The sequence below is a fragment of the Dasypus novemcinctus genome, chromosome 5 (genome assembly GCF_030445035.2).
Source record: "Dasypus novemcinctus isolate mDasNov1 chromosome 5, mDasNov1.1.hap2, whole genome shotgun sequence".
In the NCBI taxonomy this organism is placed as follows: domain Eukaryota; kingdom Metazoa; phylum Chordata; class Mammalia; order Cingulata; family Dasypodidae; genus Dasypus; species Dasypus novemcinctus.
The window spans coordinates 37,254,426-37,273,036 of NC_080677.1; the positions used below are offsets into that span (position 1 = coordinate 37,254,426).

An 18,611-nucleotide genomic window follows, 5' to 3' on the forward strand; every position below is an offset into this window, starting at 1 on the left:
TAACTCTGGCTCCAGTTAAGTGCACCTGAACCGGAGCCCTAGCCTAGTAAACTGTGTGCAGATACCAAGTCAGTGGGGTTAACAGGGTTTGTCTGGTTCTCCTGTTGCCAAGAAGTGGCTAATGTCCCTATCTGTTGAAAAACGCATTTAATAAAAGCAAAGCATTTACTTTAAGATCTATTAAGATCAACTGAAGAAGTTTAAACTGTATCATAATATTGTTTCTGGTAGAAAAATGACAAAAATTTGAGATTAAAATTATCTTTATATCCTAAAAATAAATGGTGATTTTTAGAAATGTTACCCATTTCCACCCATTCTATTTAGAAAAGAGAGTAAATCTTGACAGTTACAATTGCCATCTTTAATGTTAGAGACCGTAATTTTTTCATTTTGATTTTTGGCTTTGTTTTAGTGTGTTTAAAAGCTTATTTCCTATGCCGTAGTTCTGAAGGGGGAGGTAAGTTCAGGTTCTCCACTGTCCTGAGTGAGACCTTAAACAGCAAACACCACCTTAACACAGAGGAGGGAGGGGCAAGCAGATCCCGCTCCCCCACCCCTCTCCCTCAGTGAGATTGGCTGGAGCCGGCAGGCTGGGAACCCCTCTTACCGAGGACGGTGGAGGGGGGTCATTGGTCGCTGTCCCATCAGCTTGCAGTCCCCAAGGGGTGATGCATCCAGCCAGGGGCAGGGGGCATTTCCATCCCTGGGCCTCCTAGGGGTTGGAGAGGCAGGCCAGTTGAGCCCCCCACCCCCACCCCAGCACTCCCACCCCGTCCTCTCAGAGTCACCAAGGAAACAAACCACAAGCTTCAAATTCAGCGCTGACACCTAAATTCAAGTTATTGAAGTTGCTGCACTTTTCTCTTTAACATTAGATGGGGAAGAGTCAGCTAATGTCATTGTTTGTCTGGCAACCAAACAGGAAACGTCTCATCATGGAATTGCATTTATTTAAATGTTCCAGTTCCCCTCAAGGGAACTTTCCAGGGGCCTACGCCAGTGAAGTTTTTTATTACCTTGATATTTGAAGAAAGCCAGACAGAAAAAAAATCTATAGTTTGCCAGTGTTATGTGAAAACTCAAAATACTTATACTTTTCCTTGTTTGTGGCTTTGAAAAGTCATTTGGGCTGATAACCTATGCTCTGTCAAAACTTATCTCAAATTTATGTTCATTTAGTTTTGCATCTGGTAACCTTATGAGATTGCCTTTATCTTATGAGCCATTAAAGTATTTTCATTGATACTCAAAAATGGTAGAGTAGCAGGTTCTCCAAATTATTCACTACAATGAAATAGAGAAAAATTCTGTGATCCTTTATTTTCTACAGCTGTTTTTGGGTCCTCACAAGCCCCTACCTATGGCCAGTGAATGATATTCTGTTTGTTTCTGATTTGAACTGTGTTCAGGACATAGCTTCCCCGCTGGCGCTAGTTTAGGTTTCCTCTTTTGTATCACTGAGGGCCTGGTGTCGGGAGTGGAGGGGGCCTCCTTTGCTCACTGCCACCCCACTGGGATTTGCAGTGGTGGTCAGTGGCCCATCTCCCTGGGGTCAGGGTCTCTGGGCCCCCCATTGCTGCCTGCTGGGGCTATAACCTCCCCCACTTCCCTGTCACAGGTTCCATCCAGCCCCTCTGGGGTCCCTGTCCCCAGGCATAGAGAAACTTCCAAGTCCTGGGAAAGGGGGGCAACTCAGAACCTCTGCACCCTGGCTGCCCCCAGCCTTACTGTGCGATTGCTGATTCACTCTGAGGCCGCTGGCCCCCAGACATGGTGGGGTAGACTTCGAGGCCATCTCCTGCCTTTGCCAGAGGTGAGTCTGTGTGCAAACCAGTACCTCCGACCTCAGCAGTGCCCTCGGCCACCTCCCTGCCCTCGGGCTCTCAGAGCCCAAGCCCAGCCAGGGGAAAGTGGGCCTACAGCTCTTACCTTCCATCCCTGCAGCCTCTGGACCCTTCTCCCTGCAGCCCATGTGAAGCCACACTGGGACAGTCTTGAGCTTTTCCAGTCCCTTAGTTCTTGACCTCCTCCTCTAGAGCCACAAGCCCTGTGGCCCCTGGGATCTGGGGCTGCCAGCGCTGGCCCTTGCTCTGCTAATGGAAGGTGGCATGCCTTTCTCTACAGATTTTGCTCTTTGAAGCCTATTGTCTTGCTGAAAAATTCTACTTTGGATGTCAGAATATAAATGTTAATGTCTTTCTTTTTGCATTCCTCACCTTCTACTCTGTACCTATACCAGATGGGTCTAACTAGGAAAAAGGACCCATCCACAGAGAAAAGCACATTAGCATTCTTTGTACTATATAGTAGGTACCACTGATTAAGTGCTATCCATTCCACTCGACATTGCACCCTTTTCTCCGCCTCGTGCCATTTGAGTTTGCACATACTTTTGTCCCCCTTTTACAAGTAATGGAGTTGAAGCTTGGGGACTCGAGTAACTTGGGAAAGACCATATACTAGAAGTATTGTTGGAATGATGACACATTTTTTCCCCAAATGTATAATAAAAGGCAATTCATGTAAAGTCTAGGAGGAATTGATTTAGATGAGGGTTAAAGAAAATGTTCACAAGATTTAAGCTGTGTTACCACCAACCAGCATAGCCTGTTGGTAATCCTCTTTCCTGGCCTCCTCCCAGGCTGTCTGCCTCTATTGTTATTTTTCATGTGCATGCACCTGTGTGTGGCCCATTTAGTGTCACTGCTTTATTTGTAAACACTAGGACTCCTGAGGAATTCTTGATTCTTCTGTATGCTTTAGAATTCCACTGAGATTTCAGTGGGAAGGTTTAGCAATAGAATTACCAAAAATTCAGAAACAAAACTTATGAGCATCTTTTGAGTGGCATGAAATTGTAAAAAAAATGTTATTTTTAAAATGTGGATTACTTGTCTACCACAAAACCTTAGTCAACAACAGTGTCTGCACATCTGTAGCCTGTTTTCTTTTCTGGTTCGCATTCCTGGAGGTGGAATTGTGTAGAGGTGAAAAGCAAATGAACCGACCCGGTTGAGTCCTGGCTCAGCCACTGACTGTGACTCTTAGTGGCTTGCAGAGGCTCTTTTTCTGTGAAATGGAGCCAAGAGTGCCTGGCACCCAGATGGACTCAAAAATCATTTTTTTCTTTTACTTCCTGGAATAAATCTTTTAAAATTTAATTCCTGAGGGAAGTCCTATAAAGGAGATCCGTAGAGTTCACTAGGATCTTTTGGAATGAATGAACAGCTTGCAATGTCTGAGAGTGCTTGCTGATGATATCGTTTTACCACGTGATTGTAGCAGGTCAGTCTGAATCTCTCCTGTCACTGGAATGTGTTCTAGAAAAGCACTTCAAAAACTAAAGCCATTGGATCAACTGGCCCTTCTGTCTCTAACGCAGAATGTTGAAGAAAAACTGTAGTTAAAGTTAACTGGATTTTTGTTCACTGAGACTTTATTTTAGTTGTACAATATAGAAGCTACCTTTACATGAAAAGAAAACTTTTTTTTACTGGGTACATTTCCTCAGAAGAAAGGCCAGCAAACAGGCTACAGGGATCAAGGACTGATCCCCTCTTTACTTCCCTGGCAAAAGGGGAGAATCTATGTGCTCTGATTAAAGGTTTGATAGGCGACACACTTGGCTCTGCTGATATTATCATTTTTCTCTGTTGAATAACTTCTCCATTGATGGGGAATATATTAAATCTTACTCAAAGGAGAACAGTGTAAAAGTGTAGCACTATTAAGAAGGGGAAGCAAAGGAAGTTTGGAGGGTATTGGCTATAAGACAAAGACACAAGAATTGAGATAGAATCCATTCTGTCCTGGGCAGCGATAAATCATGCAGTCTGCCAGAGAGCAGAGAAGGCAGGCTAGTGGTCATCTCTCAAAGGTGTGACACCCCCCAGCCAAGTATGGAGAGTGAGCAGCTGATGGGGGAAATGGGAGTTTCTGGGCACCTCTGATTTTAGTCTCCTCACTGCAACTATTATGCTGTCTGTAGTGCTGTGTGTTTCCAGAAGAAGATCAGCATACCTATACTCAAGTATTAGTAAAAGTAAAATATTTCTCTTGGTCAGCAAATGTTTATTATCTTCTCTTTATAAATCCATGACAAGGGTTGGGGTGGGGAATAGGTAAGAGTGCTTAATAACAAATGTCTTTATAGCCGTAGTAGGAAATGTAAGCTACATTCAAGTCAGCTCTTGCTTAGACTGTTTGCAGTAAACCTTCAGTTTACTCTGTGTTCAGCCTCCTTCCTGTTCAACTCATTTTAGGCAATGATTTAATCCTCAGGGCATATTGGTGTAAATAGGCAGACCGAGGGACATTCCGCTGTCTTTTCCACTGCCTGTGTAATTCTGAGCACATGAGTTAGCGTTCCTTGGCCTCAATTTTCCCATCTGTAAATTGAGGATAATGCTTTTAGAGCTTGGGATCTGATTAATGTGAGGGCCAATCATAGGACTTCCCTAAAACATCAATGGCATGAGAGACTATATAGGCGAAGCAGACGTGGCTCAGCTGATAAAGCATCTGCCTACCATATGGAGGGTCCAGGGTTCGATACCCAGGGCCTCCTGACCCATGTGGTGAGCTGGCCCACACGCAGTGCTGCTGCGTGCAAGGAATGCCGTGCCATACGGGGGTGTCCCCATATAGGAGTGCCCACGTGCAAGGAATGCACCCCACAGGGAGATCTGCCCCATGTGAAAAAAGTGCAGCCTGCCCAAGAGTGGAGCCCCACACACAGAGAGCTGACGCAGCAAGATGATGCAACAAAAAAGAGACGCGGTTTCCCAGTGCCACCTGACAATGCAAGCAGATGCAGAAGAACACACAGCGGATGGACACAGACAGCAGAGAACAAGGGGGGAAGGGAGAGAAATAAATAAAATGTTTTTTTAAAAAAAGAGAGAGAGACTATATAATATAGTCAGATTTCCAATATGAAATGAATTGAAAATCTGCAAAACGTAAGTGAATCCTGTTTTGGCTAAGGAAGTTGATTTTATGCACTAGAGATTTTTTAACGCTCCTTACTGTGTCCATACATAGTGACCGGAAGTGCATTGCTCAAGGCCCACTAAGGTGGCCCCTGCAACCTGAAGGCTCACTAGTGTTTGGTTGGCAATTAGTGGAAATTCTGAGACCACATCACGTAGGAGGTATGGCTGGGTCTCTACAACAAGAACGTATCTGCGTAGGTGACTTACGTCTCTCCTTGTCAGTGTGAGGGTATCATGCAATCCATTTAAAAGCGTCAGAAGACATACCAAATGAGACGATTCAGAAGTGAGTGTGCTACAGCCCAGCAAAAGGTGTTCGTCTTTTGTTAACAGAAACTCAGTTTCCCACTGGTTCTACTAAATAAAGTCTGTACCAATATTTGACACATATGGGAAGGAAGGGACATTAAATCATTAACCTGCCCAGCCTTGCTCGTACTTCTCTCAGAGGGTTATGGAGAAGATTCAATGAGATAATCCACATAGAGAGTTTAGCATGTGTGTGGAACGTAGTAGGAACTCCGCAGCTGTATAGAGTCACTGTAAGGCTAGTGATATATCCTTTGTCCACATTGCCTTGTTACCAAATGACCTCCAGGCACCTCACCATAAACTCTGAGCCCAACCAACCTTTCTGGCTTCATTTCCCATTGTTTCCCACACCGTTGCCAGACTCCGTGCTCTCCTTCACCTTACCTCCGTTTATGCCAACCCATCATCACCATCCTTCCTCCCCCTCACCTCATCCACCTGTCAGGATGTGCCTACCCCTTGAAGTCCCTTTTATAACTTAACCACCCCGCTCCACAAAGTGGTTGACATTTAATTCAGTTTGTATCTACCTTAGTAATTATGACTTTCTGAATCAATTGGCTTCGTTCAGTTTAGTGGACCATTACTTAGCAATGCTATGTCCTAGAAATTATTCCATGTGCTCGGAATATGAAAACATAGTTTCTCCCCCTCAAGAAACTCATGATGTAAGTTAGCAAAGACAGACATCCATGTTGCTAGCTGTAGAACATGGAGATAAATAAAGAATAGTGTACAGAAAACGAGCTCTGTTAGGCCCAGAGGAGAGGCTCTTCCTTGTGACCAGTGCAGGTGGTGAGGACTCAGAGGAGATGGCATGTGAGCTGGAAACCAGTGGAGAAGAACAGTTCCATCCCCTGAAGGCAGGCCCAGGGCACTCCAGGCTAGACACAAAAGAATACATGGGAGGTGCACCTGGAAAGAGGATCTGGGACCTGAGGGTCAGCCTCAAGGCCAGGCTGAGGGCATCGGCCTGAAAGTCGGCCAGTGTTTAGTAGAGCCTGGTCTGGGTGTCCCAGGTGTCAACGCCGCCGAAGCTGCACATCCTGGGGCTGATCCCTTCTGCATCAGGAGCACTGGGGATGCGCCCTGGAGCCTGACTTTGTGTCCAGCATCCTGGGGGAGTCCTGTTCTCTAAGGAGGGATGGGCAGGAGGCTAAAGGGATAGGGTGGCACCATCAGATGTGCACTTTAGAAAGGAATTCGGGCAGCTGTGTGGAGAGTGGGCGGAGGGAGAGGCTGGCTGGGAGGTTTCAGCAGCGGGAGATGAGGAAGTCGTGAGCTGTGATGGTGGCAGAGAGGAAGAGGAGGCGGGAACAGTGCAGAGGGAGAACTGAGGGAAAGGAAGACGGTGAGGACGCCTGCAGTTCTAGCTTGGTACTTGGTGGTGATCTAAATAAAAACACAGGCTCCCGGAGAAGAGGCTTATAAAATAGAACAGAGGATGGGTGTGATTTCAGATCTTTGTGTACTCACCTGTCCTACCCCGTTAGATTCCTCTTTCTTGAGGCCAGAGCTTGTGCCCCTCCATGTACCTCTCCACCTGTCATAGCCTCCTGTATGTAGCGTATACTTAATGGTCTGTGAAGTGAAAATATTCAGGGTGTGACTGGAAATGTGGGCCTAGAACTCAGAGAAGAGGGCAGAGAAGGAGACTTAGATTTGGGGATAACCCCTATAGCCGTGCAAGTTGAAACCACAGAAACAGATAAGATCACCAAGGCCAGAGGCAGAGAGAGGAGAAAGGAAGCCTGAGGAAAACTTGCATTTCCAGAGGGTTCAAGGATGAGGAGGACCCAGAAAAGAGAGTGCTAAATCAACTGTCTCAAGTACAGCTGACAGGCTGGACAGATTGGAGCTGTGAAAAGACGGTTGGGAGAAATTCAGTGGTCTTTGCTGGGCTTAGAGAAGGACCTTCTAATGGCACCCAGTGGGCCAGGTTATAATACGAGGGGGAGTGACTTGATGGTGAATATTGGCCCCTATTTTGCACATTTTAATATTTTAAAAAGCAGGGTGATACATTGAAGGGTTGTGACTTCTTTTTTCCTGGCATTTTAAAAAATAGAAAGGACTTGAGCATTTTGAAGTATTCTGAAATTTGTGGTTATATTTAGTAACTATAAGTGGGTATACTTTATAAGCACTTCTTACAGCATATTTTTTCCATCTCACAAGGAATGTACTCCTTGCTGAATGTGGACTGAGTGTTGTTGAGGGGCTTCCTAAAATAAACATTACGGCCCCTCTCAAGGAATGGTACAAAAAAATAGCTGATTATTTAGATAAGAAGGAACTGGGTCCTGCCTCCTGTGGCCTGGAAACATCGCAGTGTTTTTCTGTTTTTTTTTCGGCCAACCCACAGAGCACACTAGACATCCTGACCTAGTACACATCTCATTGGTGAAAAATGCTTAACTCTACTAGCTGCTGTTCTGGCCTTGAAAAAAATTTTTTTTTCCCTGTTCTTTCTATTGTATTCTGTTCTGTTTCATTAAGAAAAAAAAAAAAAAAGGAAATGAAAATACTGTCAGGATCCAAATGAATTAATTTCCCAATTTGCAGATTTACCAGCATTATCCCAATACAACCTTGACTGTGAGGCCAAGACAAACTGCCCTGGATACATGTCCATTTTATATGTGAAGACCTGGCCAAGTTACTTAACCTCTCTAGTTTTAGTTTCCCTATCTAGAAAATGGGAACAATTTTACCTGCCCAGCTCTTCAGGTTGCATTAATATCAGGTGGGACCCTTTAGAAAAACATTTTTCTTTCTAAAAATGCTGTCTATTATGTGAAAGGTTATTTTGCCGAAACTTTAACTCTCAGCAAAGCATCCAACAAATTCTTTTTCTTTACTCTACATGCTGATTTCTCTAAAATGAAGATAGCATTTAGACTTGAAATGCTAAATTTCTGTCTCTGCTAAACTGTTTGATTGTTTGTAAATCTTTGGAAAAAAATAAGTTGGCGGATGTTTGAAGATGGTCTCCACTTTCGTCACCCAGTGCATCAGGATCCTTGTGTGCTTAATATCCTGTTAATGTGCCTCTGAACTTCACAAAATGGATAGGCAGAAATTAAATAAGCATCTTTTCGAAAGGAAAAGTATTTAATCTGTGTATTTAATATCACTAAGAAAATGTATTTAAGTATTTAATCTGTGTATTTAATATCATAAGGAAAATTTTCTTAGCACTCATCCTAGTAAATTGTAGGGAGAGAAAATCTATTGCTGTCCCCCAGGGCTTATCAAGGCAAGCCCCCAAATCCTTGAGAGGCTGTCAAAGTAGCTCACCTAGAATCTCTCTTAGCTAACTGCCAAATAGAGCCATTTGAACTAGCCTCTCTTATGTGAATCAGTGCTAATTAATCCACATGGAGTCTTAGTTCTCATTCAGGCTCTACTGTGTACTATTCAAAATATATGCTTTCAATCCTATATGCCTGACTTTTGTTGTGGTAAATGCTCTTTCAAAGGGCCTTTTCTTGCTTTTAGACTCTGTGTGTTGACAGATAAGGAATAGTTTGTGTTGGCAAAGAGTAAGGCTCCCAGCCTCCCTGGGTCCCAGAAGCTGTCATTCCTGTGTACGTGTTGCTCTGGAGGGAAGTGTCCCAAAATCAATATTTGCATAGGAAAACTTTCCTGTCCTACCCTTATTCTGATCAGATAAAAGAAAAATGAGACTCAAAATCTAAATAGCTGCTTCCTCCTCCTTCCACCACATGAATCATACCACCAGGAGGCATGAAATGAGAAATTGCCTCCTTATTCATTCCTTGACCTTAATCTATGTATTAAAGGGTCAGTAGAGCTTTCCCTTCTAGAGAACTCTTAACTCTGTTTCATGCATGTGACTGCATGAGGAGATCATAAATCCTTGAAAGGCCAGGAGAAATAAGGTTTTGTTCCCAAATGGTATATGTAGACGACTGGCTAAAATGCCTGTTCTTGAATCCTAATTTTTCAGCATTTCTGAGAAAATAATGTGATTTATTTGTTGCTAGAGGATGCTCTATTTTCTTCGTCATCATGGTGCTGAGGGTGGGAGTGCACCAGAACTTTGAAAGGTTCTCCATGATTCAGGTTGAGCGAGATCACCTTTGCCAAGTCCCTTAACTTGTCTGTTTCTGGTTCTGATTCCATTAACGTAAATGTAACACCAGACTGCAAACTCTGAGGTCGTCAAAGATGTGGCAAAAATGTGGTAGTATTGTTGTTGGGAATAGGCTAGAAATCCAGGACTGAATTTTTATCCCGTTTGCTTTTCTGCTAAGTGAGTCCTCCTGGATTTTATTCATGTATGTTAAGAATTGTGATTAAATCTCAAAAAAATAGGAAGTGTTAATTCTCAGTCCTGAAGTTGATATTCATTATCCCTCTTGTCCTGTGTCCTAGTATAAGGTTAAGAGTAAGAAATACCTATACTCCAGATCATGAAATGGCCAGTGGTGGATTAATTAGTTGGCAAAATACTACAAAATTTAATTTTCTTCACTTTCATCTAAACAAATTTCAAAGAGCAAAAATTCAAGTAAATCCTAAATTAAGTGCCAAGGTATGGTTGGTGCTTTGGCTAAAGTTCTCCTACCTTGGTATCTATCAAATTGTCTTCCAAGAATATTATTCCCCATTGCAAAATGAGGAACAGTCTCTTATTTCAATTAGTTAAGTGGAGTTCCACACTTCAATGCCCATTGCATTTTTAAAGTAGAATTTAAAATGCTATTCTCTAGTTACTTTTCCCTTTGTATTCTTGTCTCTACTTTTTCAGAGAAAAGTGTGTTTTTCTTTATTCTTAAGTTTCCTCCTAACCGGACAACAGTTTCAACAGAGGACACCCTTTGAGCCAGCATGAATGGACTTTTTTGCTGAAAATGAAAGAAAAGCTTCTACCCACTTCCTCTGTTCCTACCTTGCCTTCAGAGGCTCAGTTGGTGGGAGTTATCTGTGGAGTTTAAGCAAAGAATTTCCTTTCCCTCTTTATTCATAAATAAAAAGATATAGCTTATACAAGTTGGTGTGGTCAAGTCGTGCTGTTGGAGTCACTTGGGGATGAATTGTTCATCTTGGTGCATATTTACAGAGCTCATACTGTGTGCCCTGCCTTGTAGGTGGCCATTGTAGATGTGGTAACACCACGCGGTACGCATAGAAGGAAAACGCATGCAAAGGGACGTGAAATAATACTTTAAAAAATGAATAACAGAGGGCACGTATTTAAAAGTACACAAAACAGTGCCACCTGAATCTGACAGCACAGCAGGTGGACTCACTGTCAACTCAGTTGGTATGTTTTTTGCCTGCCTTAGATGGAGAGGGCAACAAGGAAAAATGGCACAGTGGTTACGAAGGAGAGTCCTCATCTACTAGGAATCACCTTGGATTGCTTCTGCGCCTTCATCTTTCTTTTCTCCTCCCCCCACATTCAATTCATTGGCAAATTGTGCCCAGATTGTCTCAAAAAACACCTCAAGTCCCCATGTTTCTCCAGCTCATTGCTACCTTCCTGGTCTAAGCCATCCTCATCTCTAGCCAAGATAGCAAGAGTCATTTAACTGTTCTCCCTGCTTCCACTCTTGCTACCCTAACGTCCATTTTCCACAAAGAAGTGGGAAACACTTTTCCCTTTGTTCTTATGCTGAAATCTGAACTCCCTGCTGTGGTTGCCCCCTCCACAGGCTTGTCTCCTATCACTGTCTCCTGCCCTTGTCCGTTCCATCTCAACTTTCAGGTCTCAGCCCAAATGTCACTTGTTCAGAGAAGCATCATCCCAGACAGCGTCTCTGAAATGAGAAGAAACCATCTTCTGTCATTTCTCCATTTTGTCTCATTTTTTTCTACCAAATTACTATCTGAAAGAAAATTATCTAAAACATTTTTCTTATGAAGGTATATTTGTTTGATATTGTTTTCTCTCTCTCTTTTTAAGCAATTGAGCAAGAAGAAGAGAACAGTGACAAACACGTAGCCGTGACAGAAACTGAAGGTGTTCCAGAGTCTCAGGTATGGTAAATCCTGTGAATTCTCGTATAGTGCCCTTTCTGTTTGTTGAGTGTGGTAACAGTGCAGATGTTCTCAAATCCTATGGGATTTTAACTTTCATATTCTAGAAATAAAGTTGTGTTACTGGGGAAAGTGCTAGCAGGGCCCTAAAATCCTCATCATAGTTATAATTTGATTCATGGGGGAGGCACACCTTCCTATATTCATAGGGAGACATACCTTCTCTGTCTCCATTTACCAGAGAAAGCAAGGAAAGCAAGTGAAGAAGCAGGAGGAAAGCTCCTCCCCCCAGGACCACCATCCCCTGCAGATGGCAGGAGACATCAGCCAGCTCATGTCACCAACCGCCTCCGTTTGGCCAGACAGACTTGTGTGAGGTTCCACCTGCCAAACATTCCGTGCCACCTCCCAATATCCAAATCATGGCACAGCTAAGGTTAGGTAGCACCTAACCTTCAAATGCTTTTGCAGCATAAGAACCCGACACTCTAGTCTCAACTGCTAACATCAAATAAAAGCAGAGTATTTAAAGATTCTTAACCTGCTTGACCAGTTGTGCTTCACCTTTGAAATTCTAAATCTCATGAATCTGGCCAGAATAATTACATTAATTTTTTTTCAGCTTAGATTGCACATATTATAATGTTTCAGTAAGTTCATATATAAGATATTGTTTCTCTGTGATAATGGTCAAAATGTTGCTGTCCACAAGTTCATACTGAAACTCTACTTCAGATTTCCTAGCAAACCTGGGCAGGGATTCGCCAACTCACCACATACACTGCTTTCACTAGGGTTTCTAGATCATGAAATTATTAATGACTTAAGTGTCTCTAACTTTAACTTTATTCTTTATTCTTTATTTATTTTGAACCTATTCTATGGGCAAAAGTCTGTTTTAATGCAATTTTATTCCTCAAAGGGACACACAGATCTTGTTCTCTGGGATTTTGTGACTTTGTTCAACAACCTTAGCATAACCATGTATCTTCACAAACATGAAGCTGAATGTGAATGGATAGTTATATCAGGAATAACTTCTGTTTAAGTTTGAAAGTCAGAGTTCAGTTTCCCGGCAGGCAAATGATGGGTGTGACAGGCCTCGACTGTGTAGGGAGGACAGCAGCTGCCACCTCCTCTGATGTGTCTGGGAAGGTTTGATTTGCTACCACAGTAGAACCACCAGTTTTTTTTCAGCTGGTCCGGTAGGTCCTTGTTTACAAATGCTCTGGGAGAATCACCAGTAGGCCAAGTCATGTCAGGTGAGCTTAAGAAAACTTTCACAATTTCACCATCGGTTATCTAGCGAGAATTAGAAGTAAATGTGTGTGCTCCTGTGTGTATAAATAGGCACATAATTATACATAAAATCCATTTATTTTGTGAATAGATTATATAAATACACATATATGTAATTATACATATAATTTATTGAGCACCCATATGCGAGGCACCATGGTAAATATTTAGCATTATTGCAATTTTCCTTCTTGGGTAAATTTTAAGTGAGTTGAGTGGAAATAGGCTTGTTCTTATTCCATGGTAAGTTATATAACATTGTTCCTAGATTGTTGAAAACTTTGTGTACATAAAGAAAGGGTCAAGATGGTCACTAACCCCAGAGAGACTGGACTTTGGGGTATACAGGTTTCCCACCTACCAGAGAACTCTAGTTTTCCCCTCATATGCTGGCTCCTTTCTCCCTTTTCTCTCTCAAAATCTTTTTTTCCTGCCTAAGAAACTTCCTGTTTCAATACTGCCAGGTATGAGCAGAGTGAAGAGAACAGTTAGACTTGGGCTTGCAGGCCAGTCCTTCTTCCCAGCCCTGGTGCCCTGGGGACATCCCTTAGCACCTCTAGAACTATATGTTCCTGCAGAGCGGCCCCTGTGCCTTTGTCACCGCGGTGTCCCTGCTGTTCTAGCCAGTGCCTGGCATGCTTGGTTTTCATCTCTGTCATATGGAGATTTTACAAGGATGTTGTGAGGTTGAAATGAAGCAATACAAAACTGCAATTCCTGACACATAGAAAGATTTCAATACTTGTTGGGCAGCATCACAGGAAGCTTAAGAGGGCTGCCTCTAGGGCCAGACTGCCCAGTTCATTTCCGGGCTGTACCACCTTAGCCTTAGCCAAGTTTCTCAACTCTCCTGTGCCCCATAGTCCTTTTCTATCATGATATTGAGTGTTAACACTCATACAGCACTTAATACACACTAGACACTCTTCTAAGCACTTTATGTTTATTAACATATTTAAACCTCATAACAAACCCAATGAGGTAGATAATATAACTGCCTCCATTTTATAGATGAGGAAGCAGCTGGTAAGTGGTGGGGCCTAGATTTAAATCCAGGAAGTTTGGCTCCAGAGTCCTTGATTTTAACCACCATGATAAACCTGCCTTCCTAAAAATCTGTGAGGTAGATGTTAAGTGTTGGGTTGGGTTGAAAACTAAATTGAGTAATACACCTGAAGCAATTACAACAGTGCCTGGCATACAGTGGACACTCAAAAAGTAAGCTTCTCTAAGTTGTTATCATCATGGCTGTGATCGTTGGCCACGTTAAAAAGTTTGAATATTTAAAGCATCTAGCATAGCTGAGATGTGGTATTAATCTTTCTGCCATTATGGGTCTTCACCTACATAAAACATGCCAGTACCTTCACTCTTCATAAAGAACTAAAGGATAATGTTTATCATACTGTATAATTTTTCCCTAAGATTCTAATAAGGGTTATGATGTGTTCATCAATGAGTAACATATAATGTGCTGAACTTGGGAAATTCTTGTTTCAGTTGGCCACTGAACAATGGATTCTGTAATTATTTTTTGTATTGTATCCCACATTTGAATCATTGTAATATGAAGTGATGATAATAGTTAATTACAAAATTGTCAATTACAAAATTAATTGTGAAATACTTGATAATTGATTTATCAGTAGCCTAAAGTTTGGTTATACATGTGTGTGTGTATATGTATATATTTATAAACACACACATATACCCTGAAAAAAGGTCTTTTAGGCTGTCATAGAAAACAAATGACCTTTTAAATCCTTTAAAAAGGATACTTTAAAAGGATTTATTAAAGTTTATTAGAGGAATTTACTTATTCTCTCTTTTCTTTCTTTTTTTTTTTTTCTTTCCTACTTTATTATTTTTCAACTGTGCTGCCCTCCTTAGCAGTCTGGTCAATAATGTATACGATTCTGAGCTCTAATTCCTCTCAGGTCAAAGCAAGATAAAATACTGGTGGCCTCCCTACCTGATCTGAAAGTTTAAGGAATCAAGTATATGAAATGAATCTACTCCTTTCTTCATCAATTATGTAATATATGACACTGTTTTGAATTTACCAAAAGGGAAAATTATTCGTTTCTTGGAACTGTGGTTCCTGCCTCCTCCCTGCCTCCCAGCAGGCTTTGGCAGGGTGCAGGATAGCATAGTATTTTTATAGGATGGGGCAGTTCTGATCCGCACAGGGCACAGGCCCTAGGATTTCTTCTCTCTGCTCCTGTGACACCCTGAGTGTGTACTGTGCTGTCCAGCTAGTGGGAGGATGCTGATGACCCGCCAAGATGGTGTGGCCACACAAGTCAGTTCTACAAAGGAGGGAGACCACAGGAGTGAACCTTCCTGAGCCTCCATTGCCTTGCCTGAAAAATGCAGGGCTAGGGTCGCTGAATGATTTCCAAGCTTCTGTGATGCCCTGGCATGGTGTGGCGGCGATGTCCTAGCCATTAGCAAGCCTGCCTCTATCATCACAGTCTTCTATCATGTGCACTGCTCATTGGGGATGCTTCTTAGTCCTTCCTTCAGTTATCAAAGTGTAATACATAGAATATACGTATTTCTATGCCAACCAGGGTGAGCCGTTCACAGTTTTCTTTCTTTCTATGCAGACATTCGAGCAAATGAATGCTTGCTGCCCTAAACTTACTATTTTTTTTTCAGTATGAATTGTCTTTTCAGTTTTCCTGGAAAAGATCCTTAATAGTTTCTGTCTGCTCTAGAAATAGGATGCATACAATTGAATAATGCAATATATCATTCAAACTCATCAGTTTGTTCTTATTATTTGGATTTTCTGTTTAAAATAGAGAACAAAAAATGTCCTCTATTCTGTGACTTTCTACTCAAGTTTTAATTTTAAAGAAATTAATCTACTATATAATAATCAATAAGAATTTATTTGAATTCCCTGACATTGTGAATTCTATACATTGCAAAAGTACTTTTATAAAAGGTGGACTCTTTAATTCTAGTTCCCTTCCCTTGATAGCAACTTTTGCATAATGTTTTAAGTAGGTGTTTTAGGAAAAGTGATTTTTAAAGTTAAAATTATATAGACAATATTGTCATACATAGAACTGTGCTTTCACCTTTTGTCACATAAAGATTGTTCATTTATCATCATCCATGTGGCCTTTCCTAAGGGAATCCTGTCCAAGTTTCATTTTGCCATTGAAAGAATGGGCCCACATTTTTATAACTCCATTTATAAAGGAAACAGACTTTTCATTTACATTCATAACATTTCTCAAATACTGAAAATCATATGAAAAACTTTAATGATACAGAGATTTTTTTTTCTTTAGGAAAAAGAAGCAGACCTTGAAATAAATAAGTCTCTTAAATAATTCTTCTGTTACACATGAATCTTTCATTTTTCAAGCCCAGCAGTGTTAGGTAAACTAATTAATTTACCTAATTTATAATTAGTTTCACATGGATAAATTAAACAGAGCAGGAATGTGAACATCTAGATCAAGGGCCTAGATCAACATCTAGGATCAAGAAATCCTAGGGCCTGTGCCCTGTGCAGGTCAGAACTGCCCCCACGGAATTGCAAATCAGGTAGCCAGTGAGGGTTACTGACTCTTGTACTTTTATTTCTGTAATTAACTGCATGTATTGCTTCTCATGTATGTCACCTGAGAAGAGGAGTGTGAAAGGAATGCCAGGAAAGCTAGCTAATTGATTGAAGAATCCAAAAGAGTTGTACCAAATAGATGTCATGTTACTTCGGGTAACATACATATTTTACATCTTAATACTTATAGGCAAATGTTCTTTTTTATTAGTCCCACTTCTAATTCTGTAAAATGTAGGCACACATGTAATAATGTCCATCAGCACATCAGATTATTCAAGGACTTTTATTCTGAAATGTTATTTCATTAGAATTGTCTTGCAGTTTTTTGTCCTTCCCAAAATGTGGGATTTTTTTTGTTTTCGATTTTCTTTCCAATTCAGCTGGGTTATTAGCATGTTATATAATATCAGGAAATAAGATGGTCCACAGGAATGAGACTTCTAGATAACTCAAACTTATTCCTTTACGGTGTCAAGGGTGTCAAAACATTTGAAGAATGTTAATCATTTTGTAAGCAGAAACTCCACCAAGAGTTGCCTGGTCTTCTCAGTTTAAAAGGGGATCGTTAACCCACTCTAGTGTTGATGAAAAGCAGAGAGCCGCCCATATAGTTAGCATTCTCTCAAGGTATGGGCTCCACTAAAATCCTGACGAAGGGAATATGTTCTTAAGAGGATGGCTGAGATGGTAAACGGATCAAAAGATAAAACGAGTGTGCCCTTGGTAAAGCTTGAAAATCTTCCTCTTCTTCCCTAGTTAAGCCTCTGTTCTTAGGTCAGGAGTTGACAAACCAAGGCCCACGGGCTAAATCTGTCCCACCCTGTTTTTGTAAACACAGTGTTATTGGAACACAGCTGCTACTGTCTTTTGTTGCTCTGGTACTACAGCAGCAGGGTTGAGTGGGCGTGGCAGGCACCACATGGCCCACAACCCACGTGATTATGTGGCCCTTTCCATAAAATGTTTACCAACTCTTACCACATGTATGACTATTTCATGCCTTTTCCCTTACCATCAACATCTTCTCCCCACAGTCCTGACCCTCAACTTATAACTTATTTTTCTAAAAAATAGGAGCCTTCAGAAAAGAATTTCCACAAGTTCCCAGCACCAAATATGCCAGCTGCCCTGCATATGTGTCCCTGTCCTTCACCTTCCATCCTGTTAAGAGGATGAAGTAGTCACATTCATGTCTCTCTGAGTGCAGATCTTAACCTCTCTTCCGTACTCAGACATCCTCCTGAAAATGTCCCTTCTTCCTCCCGCATCCTCACATTTCACTCTCTGCTATATGACTTCTAATAAAGTGCAAATATAATGGAATATCCCTCATCTTAAAACAAACAAGCAAGCAAAACTCTTCAACTAATGCACCATTTCTTATAAAGTAGAACTCAGAAAAGTAAGTTGTCCTCCAGTCTCCGTTGAACCCATGCTAAGCAGGCTTTTGTCCTTACCACTCCAGTAAAAGTGCAATTTTCCAAGTCACCAGTTACTTGTATCTTGTCAAATTTGCTATCAATTTCCAGCTCATTTTGTTTGACCTTTCTGCAGGATTTAACACAAGTTTTCACTCCTCCCCTCACAACATCATCTTCACTACTCTTTGGGTTCTCCTTCTAGTCACAAGCCACTCCTTCTTAATCTTCTTTTCTGATTTCTCCTCATCTTCCCAATATCTAAACATAAGACTCAGTTCCTGGATTTCATTTCTTCAATTACCTTGGTCCATTGGCAATCTTACTCATTTCTCTGAATTTTATACCATCTACACAGATGACTCCCAAATTCCTGTCTCTAGCCTGGAACTTCAAAATGTAAACCCCATACCTCTGCCTGGACATCTAGCAGGCATCTTCCTTCTCAAACCTTCTCCTCCAGTCTTCCCGGTCTCAGTACATAGCAACTCCATCCTTTCAGTTGCTCAAGCCAAATACCTTAGCCACTGCTAGTTCTCCCTTTGAAATGCATCCAGACTCTATCCAGTTCTCATCTACTCCGCCACTGCCACTTCCAAGCTACTTCCATCTCTTGTATACAGACCAGTCTCCTAACTGGTCTGTAAGCTTGAACTACTGCCCCTTGCCCAACAGTGTTTTCTCAACCCAGAAGTCAGAATTATTGTTACAATGTAAGTCAGATAAGGCTAAAACTGCACAGATGGTTCCCATCTCTCTCATAATAAAAATCCAAAGTCCTTCTAGAGCCAGTAGGGAAACTCCGTGATGTGGGCCCATCACCTCTCTCACCAGTCCTGCCAGCTCCTCCTGGCCAGCTCTACTCCAGCCATGCTGTCCTCTTTGCTTTTCCTTGAACATGCCAAATACAGCCAATCCTCACAAACCTGTGCTCACTATTCCTCTGCCTAGATCACTCTTCCTCTGAATATCCACATCATCTCTTCCACACTT

At 41.7% G+C, this 18,611-nt stretch overlaps 1 protein-coding gene across 4 annotated transcripts in view; it reads left to right on the plus strand.

Annotated features, from left to right (window-relative positions):
- Positions 1-18,611, plus strand: part of RAPGEF5 (Rap guanine nucleotide exchange factor 5) — a 232,817-nt gene that overhangs the window by 103,534 nt on the left and 110,672 nt on the right. For all 4 annotated transcript variants that reach the window (XM_058296892.2, XM_004461331.5, XM_023589624.3 and 1 more), the window contains exon 8: positions 11,245-11,318. In XM_058296892.2, the coding sequence (XP_058152875.1) occupies positions 11,245-11,318 (74 nt within the window). The remainder of the gene's footprint in view (positions 1-11,244; positions 11,319-18,611) is intronic.